The sequence below is a fragment of the Hippocampus zosterae genome, chromosome 3 (assembly GCF_025434085.1).
Source record: "Hippocampus zosterae strain Florida chromosome 3, ASM2543408v3, whole genome shotgun sequence".
Lineage (NCBI taxonomy): Eukaryota > Metazoa > Chordata > Actinopteri > Syngnathiformes > Syngnathidae > Hippocampus > Hippocampus zosterae.
Genome location: NC_067453.1, coordinates 22,221,036 through 22,234,104, shown reverse-complemented (window position 1 = coordinate 22,234,104; position 13,069 = coordinate 22,221,036). Strand labels below are relative to the sequence as shown.

The 13,069-nt window shown below is 44.8% G+C and overlaps 1 protein-coding gene across 1 annotated transcript in view; it reads left to right on the top strand.

Moving 5' to 3' along the window:
* otogl (otogelin-like) overlaps window positions 1–11,868 on the top strand; it is a 34,719-nt gene extending 22,851 nt beyond the window's left edge. Inside the window, exons 41-53 of the mRNA XM_052061340.1 lie at window positions 679–891; window positions 1,897–2,001; window positions 2,080–2,187; window positions 2,862–2,963; window positions 6,372–6,476; window positions 6,561–6,601; window positions 6,681–6,747; window positions 6,895–7,073; window positions 7,861–7,965; window positions 8,094–8,210; window positions 8,556–8,601; window positions 10,728–10,807; window positions 10,931–11,868. Of these exons, the coding sequence (XP_051917300.1) occupies window positions 679–891; window positions 1,897–2,001; window positions 2,080–2,187; window positions 2,862–2,963; window positions 6,372–6,476; window positions 6,561–6,601; window positions 6,681–6,747; window positions 6,895–7,073; window positions 7,861–7,965; window positions 8,094–8,210; window positions 8,556–8,601; window positions 10,728–10,807; window positions 10,931–11,131 (1,469 nt within the window). The 3' untranslated portion in view covers window positions 11,132–11,868. The remainder of the gene's footprint in view (window positions 1–678; window positions 892–1,896; window positions 2,002–2,079; window positions 2,188–2,861; window positions 2,964–6,371; window positions 6,477–6,560; window positions 6,602–6,680; window positions 6,748–6,894; window positions 7,074–7,860; window positions 7,966–8,093; window positions 8,211–8,555; window positions 8,602–10,727; window positions 10,808–10,930) is intronic.
* The last annotated feature ends 1,201 nt before the right edge of the window (window positions 11,869–13,069 follow it).

Here is a 13,069-nt window from a genome sequence, read left to right as displayed (position 1 = left end):
AGTTTGGAGATGGCTGTTTCACAAGAGCATGAGCAAACCAATGCACCATGATATCTGGCATATATTACAAAGCATGCCTTCCGTATAATTTTTCAATCTGGAGAATTTGTTCAACCTCCGTCTATCAATGCACCTTATGGGGATTTTAAAGTTTGGTTTACCGGTACTTCATTTCTTAAGGCTTCCTACTTTCAAACCTGACAAAGGACTGCATCTTATCTGTACCATGAATTTGAATTATTTGTCGTCCTTGGTTGCAAAAGAAATAATATTGACCTGTTTGAAAATCCACAAAATAATTCGACTCATTTGCTGTTGAAAAAAATATATGTACATGACAAGTCTTTCCATGTTTTATCACAGTTCATTTGTGTACCCACTCTTAGACAATTGTATGTACATAGACAATACGAACAAAATGATAACGCTCTAATTTTATGCTTGCAATTTGATGTTGGTGTTCCAGTACAATTACACTGTTTTCAAATCAGTTCAAATGTATATCAAGCATGTAGGAGGAGTTAAACCCCCCAAAATTATTTGGTCTCTCTATATCACAGATATTGCAATGCTCATCATGGTGACGTTAAAGCTGTTTGTAGAGAATTTTATTTGCAGAAAAAAGCATCTGCAAAAGACCATTTTGCTTATCTGTGAATTCGCATCTGGCTTCCATAGCGTGCACGGACAACGAAGGCAGGCCCCGTGCACCCGGCGAGGTTTGGAATGGCTCGTCTGTAGGCTGCTGCTTGTACAAGTGCATGGAGAATGGCTCCGTGCTCGCCGTGGAGCCCGACTGTGGCTTTATCCCGACGCCGATGTGCGAGAGACAGGGAGAATACGTGCTGGATGTGCTGGAGGAAGGCGCCTGCTGTCCCAAGAAGATCTGCGGTTAGTTCTATTGTAAAAATGTAATGTTGTGAAAATGTTTCATTGTGATTATTCATTCATTCATTCGTTTGCCGATCCGCTTATCCTCAAAAGGGCCGCAGGGGGTGCTGGAGCCTATTCCAGCAGTGTTCGGTCATAGGCGGGGGACACCCTGAACCTGTTGCAAGCCAATTGCGGTCATCATGACCAAAATAATCACAATATTAGGTTTTCTTATAAGACATCACTCAAAGCAATGTAAACAGGCAGTGGCTCCTCAAGCCCTTTCTCTAGTAGTTATTTCGTTCCTGTTTGACCACAGGTGACAAACCTAAGGCCCGGGAGCCAGATCTGGCCTGCCACATCATTTTATGTGTCCCGCGAAAGCTGATCAAACATGTAAACTTCCATGATGCTTGCTATAATGTCCAACAAAAAAATTAATTCTCATATGTAATAAAAAGAGATATTCCGAGCATTTCATTGTTACCAAACCCCTCGTGATGGTAACTTAAACAAGAGTTGAATCAACAGTTATTCTTGACTTCTTTATATGGTTTCAGTCATAACGGCCCTCCAAGGGAAACGATAACTAAAATGTGTCTCGCAACAAAAATGAGTTTGACACCTCTGTGCTAGAGTCTCACTCTGTCTATTCCTCAGGTGCTGAATTCAGGGTTACGTGTACTTAAGAGATAATGTCTTGTCTCGAGTGTGATCATATCTCAGTGGATTCACCTTTTTTATCGTTAAGGGGCAACCCTCAACTTTTAGTCTGGACGGGGAGGGATAAATATTTACCACCAGTAACACCAGAAAAGGCTTATCGCTTATTGCTTTTCTGTTGAGAAAAAGTCACCAGAGTACAATACCAACAATACATGGAACGAAATATTGTCCACAGAATTCTTCAATTTTGAAACAGTATTAACTGGTGAGCTGAAGCCTCTCTCATGTTGTCACATTTTATCGGAAAAACATTCCATCTCTATTTCAACAAACATCACAGTATGCCCTTGCATCCAGATTGCAACATGACCATCTGTGACAGTGAGGCACCGGCTTGCGTCGACGGCGATCGACTGGTGATCGGTTACAGCGCTCTCTCCTGTTGCCCGGAGTACAGATGCGGTGAGAACAAGCACCAATGGCCACAATTTACTTTACATGCTTTGCCCTGAACACTAACTTGTCATGCTCCTACTGCAGAGTGTGACCCGGCGGCGTGCCCCCCCACCGCTTCCCCCAATTGTAGGGAAGACCAGTTTTTTGTGCAGATACGAGGGGAGAAAATGTGCTGCTATTCTTCTCTCTGTGGTAGGGCAGAGATTTCTCTGTACATCAAATGACACATTTTTATTCACAATTTAAATCAGTACCTAAGTGTCCTAAAATATTTGTGAAGTTATTTTTATCAACATAAGACTTGTAAGGCACTTCACACGCCAAATCACTTGTCTCACTCGTAAACCTGACAACTGAGGCGGAGCCTATGAAGACAATAGGAGCTTTTTAAATTGTGATGGCAGAAGTTCAAACACTATACTGTGTGAATGTGGTGCATGGACACAGCATCAAAAATAAATATCATTTTCACCGTACTGTACGGTGAAATTCCTCGCTGGAATAGGTTAACTCAGTGTAGTGCACTGAGTTAATGTCGATGTTTCAACGCCGTTGCGTTTCAGATAGTGTCCAATTGCTTAAAAGTGACTCTTTGTCATCACACTGCCAAGCTGATGAAGTCAGGGGTGGAGAAACCCCATGTGGGGGCAGTTAATACGTTCCTCTGTCACAATTTTTTTTCAAAAGATTTTACGTGGTCGGTTACCGGTAATTTTACACGTGAAGGGGAGTTTGGCACTCCAGGCACCCAGCAATTAAAAAGTGATTTTTTTTCATAATCTGTCCCATTTAAGGAGCCGTGTGACGGTTTACTATGGACAGCTCCATCAACTGAAGGGCTATAATGGTGCGTTGTGTCTGCGCAGTGTGTAATTCGTGCATGGAGCCTGTTCCAACCTGCTCGCATGGAGAAATTCTGGCTGTGGATCTGAACACCACCCACAGCTGCTGTCCACAATATCTTTGTGGTGAGCTGCGCCGCCATACGGCATAAACAAATAGCCGTTATTACAGCTTTTTGATTTAACCTTTGCTAAAGCTATTGTGATTTTTATTGGTATAGGTCTATTTTCTCCACATTGGTTGATATATTAACCTCCATTTGTTCTTCTTCCGTGTGTGTGTATGTGTGTGTGTGTGTGTGTGTGTGTGTGTGTGTGTGTGTGTGTATACACAGATATATACAGTATATATGTATTTATAGCTAGCTAGCTAGATCGACCGGTTTATATACAAATCAAAACAGAATATGTTTAATTAGTTAGATTCTTCAAAGTAGACACCTTTTTCCAAGATAACAGCTTTGCAGCGCTTGGCCACACTCTTGGAGTAATTTTATCTGGTCGACCACTCCTGGGAATGTTTGCCACTGACTGTTCCCAGTTTCATCCAGTTATATATATATGATGCAGATGATGAGATTGGGAGGCCAGCCCCAATGAATGAAATGCTGAGCGAGGCAGTAACTGACCTGAAAGCTCAGATCATGGCGAAAATGAATGCTGGGCAACCTAGAAACCGATTACAACGCCTATGTGAAGTACCACCTAAAAGTCTCATGGAAAGTGTGAATGCAGCACTGAGGACGATTCCTACCATAACGATCACGGAAACCAATGAGCTGATAAACGCTTCAGCATCAGTGATCCTTGAGATGCTTGGCTATAAGAGCAACCATGGAAGCCATGAGATATGTTACCCACCATGGAAAAGACGGTTGGAGGCTAAGATCAAGGCGGCTTGGAAAGATGTGAGTCAATTGACTGGGGCCCAGAGAGGCGTGATGAAAAGGCCGATACCTGAGAGGTACATCCAGATGACCATACCTGAAGCTCTCGAAACTGCCAAACAAAGCCTCCAAGCCTTGTCCAGCCGCCTAAAGCGGTACACGAAAGAGAATGAGGCCAGACGAATAAACAGGCTGTACGCAACACAACCTGCGAAAGTGTACGCTCAGTGGCAGGGTTCTAACAACAGAGCTGACCCACCAAGACTAGAAACTGAAAGGTACTGGAAAGGCATATGGGAGAAGGAGGTTGCACATAACAGCAGTGCACAATGGCTGGTGACCCTGAGAGAGGAGCACAGCAACCTCACTGAACAGAACCCAGTTACCATAACAGTGGCAGACATACAGGAAAGAGTCTCAGATATGAAGAACTGGACAGCACCAGGCCCGGACATGGTCCACACCTACTGGCTAAAGAAACTCACAGCACTCCATGAGCGCCTAGCAGCACAAATGAACCAGCTGCTGAGGGATGGGACTCGCCCAGGATGGCTAACCGAAGGGCAAACGATCCTGATCATGAAGGATCCCTCAAAGGGTACAGTCCCATCCAAGTATCGGCCAATAAGCTGTCTCTCCATAACATAGAAGCTCATATCAGGCATCATTGCGGCTAAGATAAGTGGACACATGGATCAATACATGAGCGAAGCACAGAAGGGCATTGGTAGAGATACCAGAGGAGCCAAACATAAGCTCCTGGTTGACAGAACAGTCGCACAAGTGTCCCAACGTACCAACCTGTGCACAGCCTGGATTGATTACAAGAAAGCCTATCACTCGATGCCACATACATGGATCCCTGAATGCTTGGAGTTGTATAAGGTAAACAGGACCCTAAGAGCCTTCGTTGCGAACTCGATGAGGATGTGGAAAACCACACTTGAAGCCAATGGCAAGCCACTTACCGAAGTGTCCATCAAATGTGGCATATACCAAGGTGATGCATTCTCCCCACTGCTGTTCTGCATAGGACTAAACCCCCTAAGCCAAGTAATCACCAAGACAGGCTATGGATACCGCCTCAGAAATAGAGCTACGATCAGTCACCTCCTCTACATGGATGACATAAAGCTGTATGCTAAGAGGGAAAGGGACATAGATTCCCTGAACCACACAACCAGGATCTACAGCAGCGACATCGGGATGTCATTCGGGCTTGAGAAATGTAGTCGGATGGTGACTAAGAGAGGAAAGGTAGTCCGCACTGAAGGATCTCACTCCCTGAAAGAACAATAGCAGACATTGAGGACAGCTACAAGTACCTCAGTATACCACAAGCCAATGGCAACATCGAACTGACAACAAGGAAAGCGGCTACGGCCAAATACCTCCAGCGAGTGAGGCAAGTCCTAAGAAGCCAGCTCAATGGCAAGAATAAGACCCGGGCAATAAACAGCTATGCCCTTCCAGTGATCAAACACCCTGCAGGAATAATAAGGTGGCCAAAGGAAGAGATTCAGACCACGGACGTTAAGCCCCGAAAGCTCCTAACCATGCATGGAGGGTTCCATCCCAAATCCAGCACCCTGAGACTGTATGCAAGCCGAAAGGAAGGAGGCCGGGTGGGTGTGAGAGCCACTGTCCAGGATAAAACATCCAAGCTCCATGAATACATCAAGGAGAAGGCTCCAACGGATGACGTACTCAGAGAATGTCTCAGACAATGGGGAACAGAAGATGAGGCACTGGAAGAGGGACCATGATGGGAGGACAAGCCCCTAAACGGGATGTACCACCGGACCATAACTGAAGTGGTGGCCGATCTCAAGAAGTCCTATCAGGGGCTAGAGAGGGCTGGCCTGAAGGACATCACAGAGGCACTCATCGTGGCTGCTCAGGAGCAGGCCCTGAGCACCAGAGCCATTGAGGCCCAGATATACCACACCAGACAAGACCCAAGGTGTAGGTTGTGCAAAGAGGCACCTGAGACGATCCAACACATAACTGCAGCGTGTAAGATGCTGGCAGGGAAAGCCTACATGGAACGCCATAACCAGGTGGCTGGCATAGTCTACCGAAACATCTGTGCGGAGTATGGACTGGAAACCCCAAGGTTAAAATGGGAAACGCCTCTGAAGGTGGTGGAGAATGACAGAGCGAAGATCCTGTGGGACTTCCGGATCCAGACTGACAAGATGGTAATGGCGAACCAACCAGATATCGTGATCATAGATAAAGGGCAGAGAAAAGCCGTTGTAGTGGATGTAGCGGTCCCAAGTGATGGAAACATCAGAAAGAAGGAACACGAGAAACCCGAGAATACCAAGGGCTCAGAGAGGAGCTGGAGAGAGCCTGGAAGGTAAAGGTGACAGTCGTGCCTGTGGTGGTCGGAGCACTCAGGGCAGTGACCCCCAAACTAGATGAGTGGTTGCAACAGATCCCGGGAACAACATCGGACATCTTAGTCCAGAAATGTGCAGTGCTGGGAACAGCAAGGATACTGTGCAGAACCCTCAAGCTTCCTGGCCTCTGGTAGAGGACCCCTAGCTGAATGAGGGACGGACACCACCTGAGGGGGGGTGAGACGAGGAATTTTTAATTTAAATTTTATATATAATTGAAATGTGTTACCTGTGTGTTACAGTATGTGATGTTAACAAGTGTCCCAAATCATCCATAAGCTGTGCACCAGGCCTTACTTTGATGGAAACCACTCCACCAGGCCTTTGCTGTCCGCAGCAACATTGTGGTACAGAAATGCTTTCATTTCAAGCTTGTGCTTAGTTTTTGTGGCCAAATCTTACACGTTATATTTTGCCTCTGGCCTTTCCAGAATGTCAATGTGAGGACAGTGCTCTCCAAGTGTGCCAGCTTGTAAGTAAGCTGCATTAAAACTCCAAAACGGGGTTTTGTTCACATCGGAGACAGTACAATTGCTTTTCTCTTCTCTCAGGGGGAGGTTCTATTCGAGGTCCCAGACATCAGCAGCAGTGACTGTGGCTGTTCTCGACACACGTGCCGTATGTGGAATGCAAGCATGAAGAAACGCAATGGGTTGCCAGTCCATCCAGAGATCCCTGGCACCCCAGCCACATACTATAAAAGTCTTTTTGCTCATCCCCGGTGGTATAATTGTTGATATCATGCATGTGTGTACTTGGCTTTAGAGAAAGCAGAAGTGTGTCTTTTCCAAGGGATGACAGTGCTTGGACCGGGCCAATCCCTTGTTCAGTACTTTGAGGGACAGTTGTGCTACACGGTCCATTGCCTGCATCACAGAGATCCAAACACGGGCTTCTACGCCATGGAAATCACCTCGGTCAACTGCTCCCAACAGTGTGAACCTGTATGTATGATGCATATTTAATGCCTTTTCAACTTGACTTTAGTCTTTAAGTGGGGTACACACAATGCTTTTATAGTTTTCGATGGTTCATTATAGTTAGTTTTTGTTTCTTCCTTCCTTCCTTTTTTTTTTTTTAATTTAGTCAGGTTTCATTATTTTGTCGAACAGTTTGTTAGTTTTCATATACCCTGAAGTAAATACATGTTAAATAAACCCCAAAAACTCACACATGGATTGAATTTACAAAGACAAACAACAGTTTGGCTATTAGTTACCTTTACAAGGGTAAAATATATTTTCAGTTAGTTTTCCTTTTTTTTTAATCCCTCTTGTTTTTATTTTATTTTGTTAATAAAAGTATTTTTTCATTATACTATATTTTTGTCATTTCATTCATTATTAACTATAGTAACCTTGGTGCTCACTTCTTGATTTTTAACATAAAAGACACCACAGATAATGATCGTAATGACGATGTACTCTGCAAATGCATTCTTATAAGTTTAAGTCTGTTGTATAATAAAGGCTGACCCGAGAGGCAGCATTATGACATGATTGTGCATGATTTGCGATTGCTAATATTGAACTGCTTTAAAATGTATGATTGTCAGCCCAGACAGTTTTTTGATCATATAGGGGAAACAAAATAAATCAGGATAATCGCTCAAAGTGATCTTTGAGAGACATTCAATAATTGGGCTTTGATCGGAAGGGAAATACTAAAATTTGGTCTGATTATCGGTATAGTTTTACCTCCCTTAAGTACTTTCCTCTTCTGTTTCAACAGAATCAGGTATACGCATCTTCCACTGACCCCCAGGTGTGCTGCGGCTCCTGTAAAAACGTCTCCTGTGTTTTCATCAACAGCTATGGAACAACAGAACTTTTTTCCGTGAGTGCTAACAAAAACTGAACATAATCAAGTTTTTAAAGATGGAAAATGAATTGAAAGTTGTGTGTGTGTGTGTGTGTATGTGTGTGTGTGTGCGTGTGTGTGTGTGTGTGTGTGTGTGTGTACAGGCGGGGAGCTCCTGGGTAGAGAATTGCACCCGTTATGACTGCATAGAAACAGCAGTGGGAGCCATGGTGCTGGTCTCCGGCGTCGTTTGCCCGCCTTTCGATGACGAGTGCATCCAGGTTGGGGATCAATGACACAAGTTTCCGACTCTGTCCGCAAGGTGGAAAAAGAAAACTTGGGACACTCTGCTTCAGCGAGTAATAGTAAAACAAAAAGTGAATTTTTATCCATTGGACCTGAGAGATCTCTTCTACTAGGCTTGTCCTGACATTTTTGTAGCCACATTTTAATGTTCCACAAGGGTGTGTAGACTTTTTATATCCATTGCCATCCACCAACTGTACCAATTGTTTAGGATCCGCATTTTTTCTATTGTTTTAATGTTCTGCACTGGCATACATGTCCAAAAGCAAGATAAATAATTAGCAGATGAAACATGTGTGACAAGTATTCTCAACTTGCAGAATGGCGGTGTGGTTCAGAGCTTCGTGGACGGCTGCTGCAGGACATGTGAGTCTCTGCGTTTATTCATGCTTGAAAAGGGTGAGCGCTTTGTTGCCTGACAGCAGATGGGCTTATTGGCTGAATGTATTTTTTTTAGGAGGGGTGGGGGGTGGGGTGCGTGGCCTGTTGTAGCACTTGGCGATCAATACTGATGCTTGGCCTGTTTTCCGTTCCCCCTCCCAAACACACGCACACACACAACTTGCGGCTTTTGTCTGTTGATCGGCAGCCGGAAAAAGTGGAAGTTATAATCATCTCTGCATCAATAGTGTAATGGTCCGCCCCGGGTGATTGGAAGTGGATGATTTCTTCACCGCTTGCCTGCTTTGACCTTGCAGTTGATCGACGGTGAGAATGCGAGCTGGCGCAGAGATTCTGGTGTTCTTGCGGCATTATGCGATTTGGTTTCCTTTTCTCGGTGAGGTGTGGAAGAGGGAGCAAAATCCGTGTGCATGCGAGCCGCGCTGGGGTTCGTCCTCTCTGTGCTGTTTCTGTGCCATGTTTTACTTTTTGATGTTGTTTTTCTTTTAATGATTTTCTGTATTCTCCCGGCGCTTTTTTTTTCTTTGCTGTCCTGACGATGCTACCAGGTGCCGGAGTGGGTGTTTTACCCCTTACTGTTAATCCCGTAACCCCCACTGGTAGTACTAACTGTGACACAGGTATGTGCTGCTTGATATAAGATGATGAGGCCTGATCCAACTGATTGACTTGCAATTATCTCACATTCAATCCCCACTGTTGCCGAGAGCAGTTGCACCCCACCAATAAAACACCTGCTGCTGGGCAACAAAGCATCCAGCTCAATATTCCTCACTGTGTCTTAAACAGAATGTGTGTGTGTGTGTGTGTGGTGTAGGTGTGTGTGTGTGTGTGTTAATGTGTCTTTCATCATCATTTATGCCAATGAAAACTCATGCTGACCGCTCGAGGTACACAGTAACTGTTTCAAATGAACTGAAATGCAATGAATACATTTCAACCCCACAGATAACAGGGCAATTTTTGTCACGTTTTTGACCAAGAAAAATAACAGTCTATGAAAACATAACATAAGCAAACATAAAAAAGCTAAAATTCACAACTCTCATGTTGTAAGTGTGCCTTAAAGGGGCCAGTCTACTGTCACTCCTTGCGTGTGTCTTCATTGTCTACGTTAGACTGGTCAAGTCAACAACCAAGTGGTTAGCGCGTCGACCTCACAGTGCAGAGGTACCAGGTTTGGTTCAAACTCCTGTATCCCTGTGTGGAGTTTGCATGTTCTCCCGTGCCTGCGTGGGTTTTCTCCGGGTACTCTGCTTTCCTCCCACATTCCAAAAACATGCATGGCAGGCTGATTGTACACTCTAAATTGTCCCTCGTTGTGAGTGTGAGCACAGATGGTTATTCGTCTATGTTTACCCTGCGATTGGAAACGGTTCAGGGTGTCCCCCGCCTACTGCCGGAAGACAGCTGGGATAGGCTCCTGTTCAATAAATGACTCAACAGACTCAACTTGCAATGTATGTATCCTGTAAAAATATGTACTTTTAGGGGTCCCAAATATACGGACCCCTAAGGGGACATGGAAGGAAAAAAAAAAACTTTGCGAGATCTCGCAATCTTTCTCTTTTCATGCGCGTTGATCTACTTCCGGGTCAGCTTGGCGAATGTTGACTGTCGTGCGCGGCAAAACGTTTTTTTTTCCTTCCAAAAAAAACTCACTCAGTAGCGCCCCGGAAAGTTAGTTAAAAAAATAAAATAAATAAACACCTACACAAAAAGGTTTCAAGGACTCATGCCTGAATTAGAACAGGAAATCGGCCATTTTGGGGCAGGGGGATGCTAGGACTTGTCCATACTTTGACGAACCCTCCCTTGGGAATTCAACCAAAGAGATATCCTAGATAGATAAGCAATACTAAATTGCTGAGCTTTTTACCGACACCATCTAACATGGAATGACGATTTCGAGCGTTCGCCGTTGAAAGAAACAAAGGCCTGGTCACCAATCACTGTAACGTTATTTATCGCTATAGCGGAATCGTTTTTGATACAGGTCTTGTATTGGATTGCATTAGACAGTGCAGATTTACCCCAAAACCATGTCTGATTCATCCTCCTTTTATGGTCTTCTGTGAACCGAACCACAGGCAAAGATGACGGTAAGACGTGTAAGCGAGTGGCCATCCGGACCACTATACGTAAAGACGACTGCAGGAGCAACACACCCGTAAGAAAACACACATACACAACCACAGGACAGTGTTGTCCTGTCATATCGTTCATCGTTGTTCAGATAATTGCTACATCGCAGTACGTGAGCCTTCATGCTCTACACCGGCTTCGTTGACAGGTGACGGTCTTCTCCTGTGACGGCAAATGTCCGTCGGCCACCATCTTCAACTTCAACATCAACACCCACGCCAGGTTCTGCAAGTGCTGCCGCGAGAACCGACTGCAGTCCCGCTCGGTGGCACTTTACTGTACACGTAACGCCACCAGCGTGGAGTACCGCTTCCAAGAGCCCCTGGACTGTACCTGCCAGTGGAACTGAATGAAAGCTTCCGGCAGGGATATAACGGAGGGCTCCGAGATTTGAGACGCGTGAATGACATAATACATGTAAGGCATCGTATTAGATTTTGAACAGCACGAGAGGTGAAGGTAATGCAATGCTTCAAAAGGAAGATATTAAGGATTTTTTTTAAATTGCTTGTATACAAATACTGTAGTTAGGACTTTGAAGGACCTGCGGATCACCTTACAGAGCTCGTGTCCTGCCCCAGCTTTCTTCCTTGCCCGCATTGCCAAGTGCTTCCTAATGTGGTTTTCTGCTCCAAGGTTAATCATAATAAACACCGGCCCCTCACACGATATGGGGTGGGATGGAGGTCGGCACCTAAGAACAGACAGAAAATACAAAGTAAGTCATGCAAAGTGTACCTTGTGATCCTAGGCGTATTAAAACGAAGATACCTGAAAGCTGTTGTTAAAAAATGCACGCCATCGTTCCTATGAAACATATAGGACACAAAAATATACTAAAATTCACTCTGCCCATCCACTCAACCGAGAGGATCTCTCTGCTTAATTCTGGTAACTTGTCATTGTAATTCCCAAAATATGAATCATATACAGTATCTATGTTTCCAAGGGAGATTATGAATGGATGAGTTAACCTTTTTTTTTCTATCGAAGTACAGTACAGACAATAATACTACCGTCTCCTCCCAATTTCTTACTGATGCATCCGAATAGGGGAATAAAGCTTTAAATGTGTTTTTGTCTGAATTATTACCTTGCCGCAGAGGTTATTTCAGTGTGCATTTGCAGCGTAGGCCCAAGAGCCCAATTAGGATGTAATGCCTTTCTCAATCTGTTTCCAAGTACCGTATTTTCACGACCATTCGCCGCACCGTATGGGTGCTATTTCTGTATTTTACACATAGACAAAACGCACTGTATCATTGGCCGCAGTTTTAAAGTGGTAAAACATACGCCAGCTTAAACATACGGCATGCATGCGCGCACGCTAAAAACACGTTAGCTTGAAGCATACGGTAGCATGCCAAGACATACAGATACAAGCTAAAAACACGTTTTTAAAAAGGAAACGGAACTGAGTTCCCTTGTATTTTATTTAGCCATCGTACAATGTACTCACGTTTTTCGATCAATCATCACCCAGAAATCCAAAGTCCTCATCCTCTGTATCAGAATCGAACAACTGTGCAAGTACCGGTAATCCATCAAAAACGCCGCGTTCCCTCTCGTTGTCAGAGTCACTCTTATTGCCATGTTGCTCCACAGAAATGTGCCGGCTTTGCCAAAAACTCGAACAACAGTGCAAGCAGACACGTTGGTCCAAGAAGCCACAATACATTTGCAGATTGTGGCGTAACTCGCCCAGCGCTGCCTCTCACTCTTTGTAAAGTTGTGTTTGCCATCGATCAGTCATTGTTCCCATGCCGTTCGCAACTTTACTTTGAACGCCCGTTCGCAACTTTACTTTGAACTCCTGGTTGATGCCTATGTCCAGCCGTTGGAGTTCTTTAGTCAAGCCTCTGGGAATAACGGCAAGCTCAGTTCATTTGCTTGACTTGGTTTTTCACCGCTGCTGTGAGATGGGCACGCATGCCAAAAGCATAACCGATGGCTTGAAGTTTGAATTGAGCTTCGTAGGCGTGTCTCTTTGTCGAATTTATTTTCGGGGGTTCTTAGAAACCAAAACCGAAGTTGTTTTGCAACAATGCACATTGCCACACTCTATACAGGTGTTGGTACCTGCTTCGGGCGACCCTTTAGCGTCCACTTACACGCCCACCCTTCACCCATTGGCGGACTGCTCCCCAGCATGCCTTTCCTCTCTCACGTATGCCTTCTCTCTCTCTCTCTCTCTCTCTCCGTCTCTCTCTCTCTCTCTCTCTCTCTGTCTCTCTCTCTCTCTCTCTCTCTCTCTCTCTCTCTGTCTCTCTCTCTCTCTCTCTCTCTC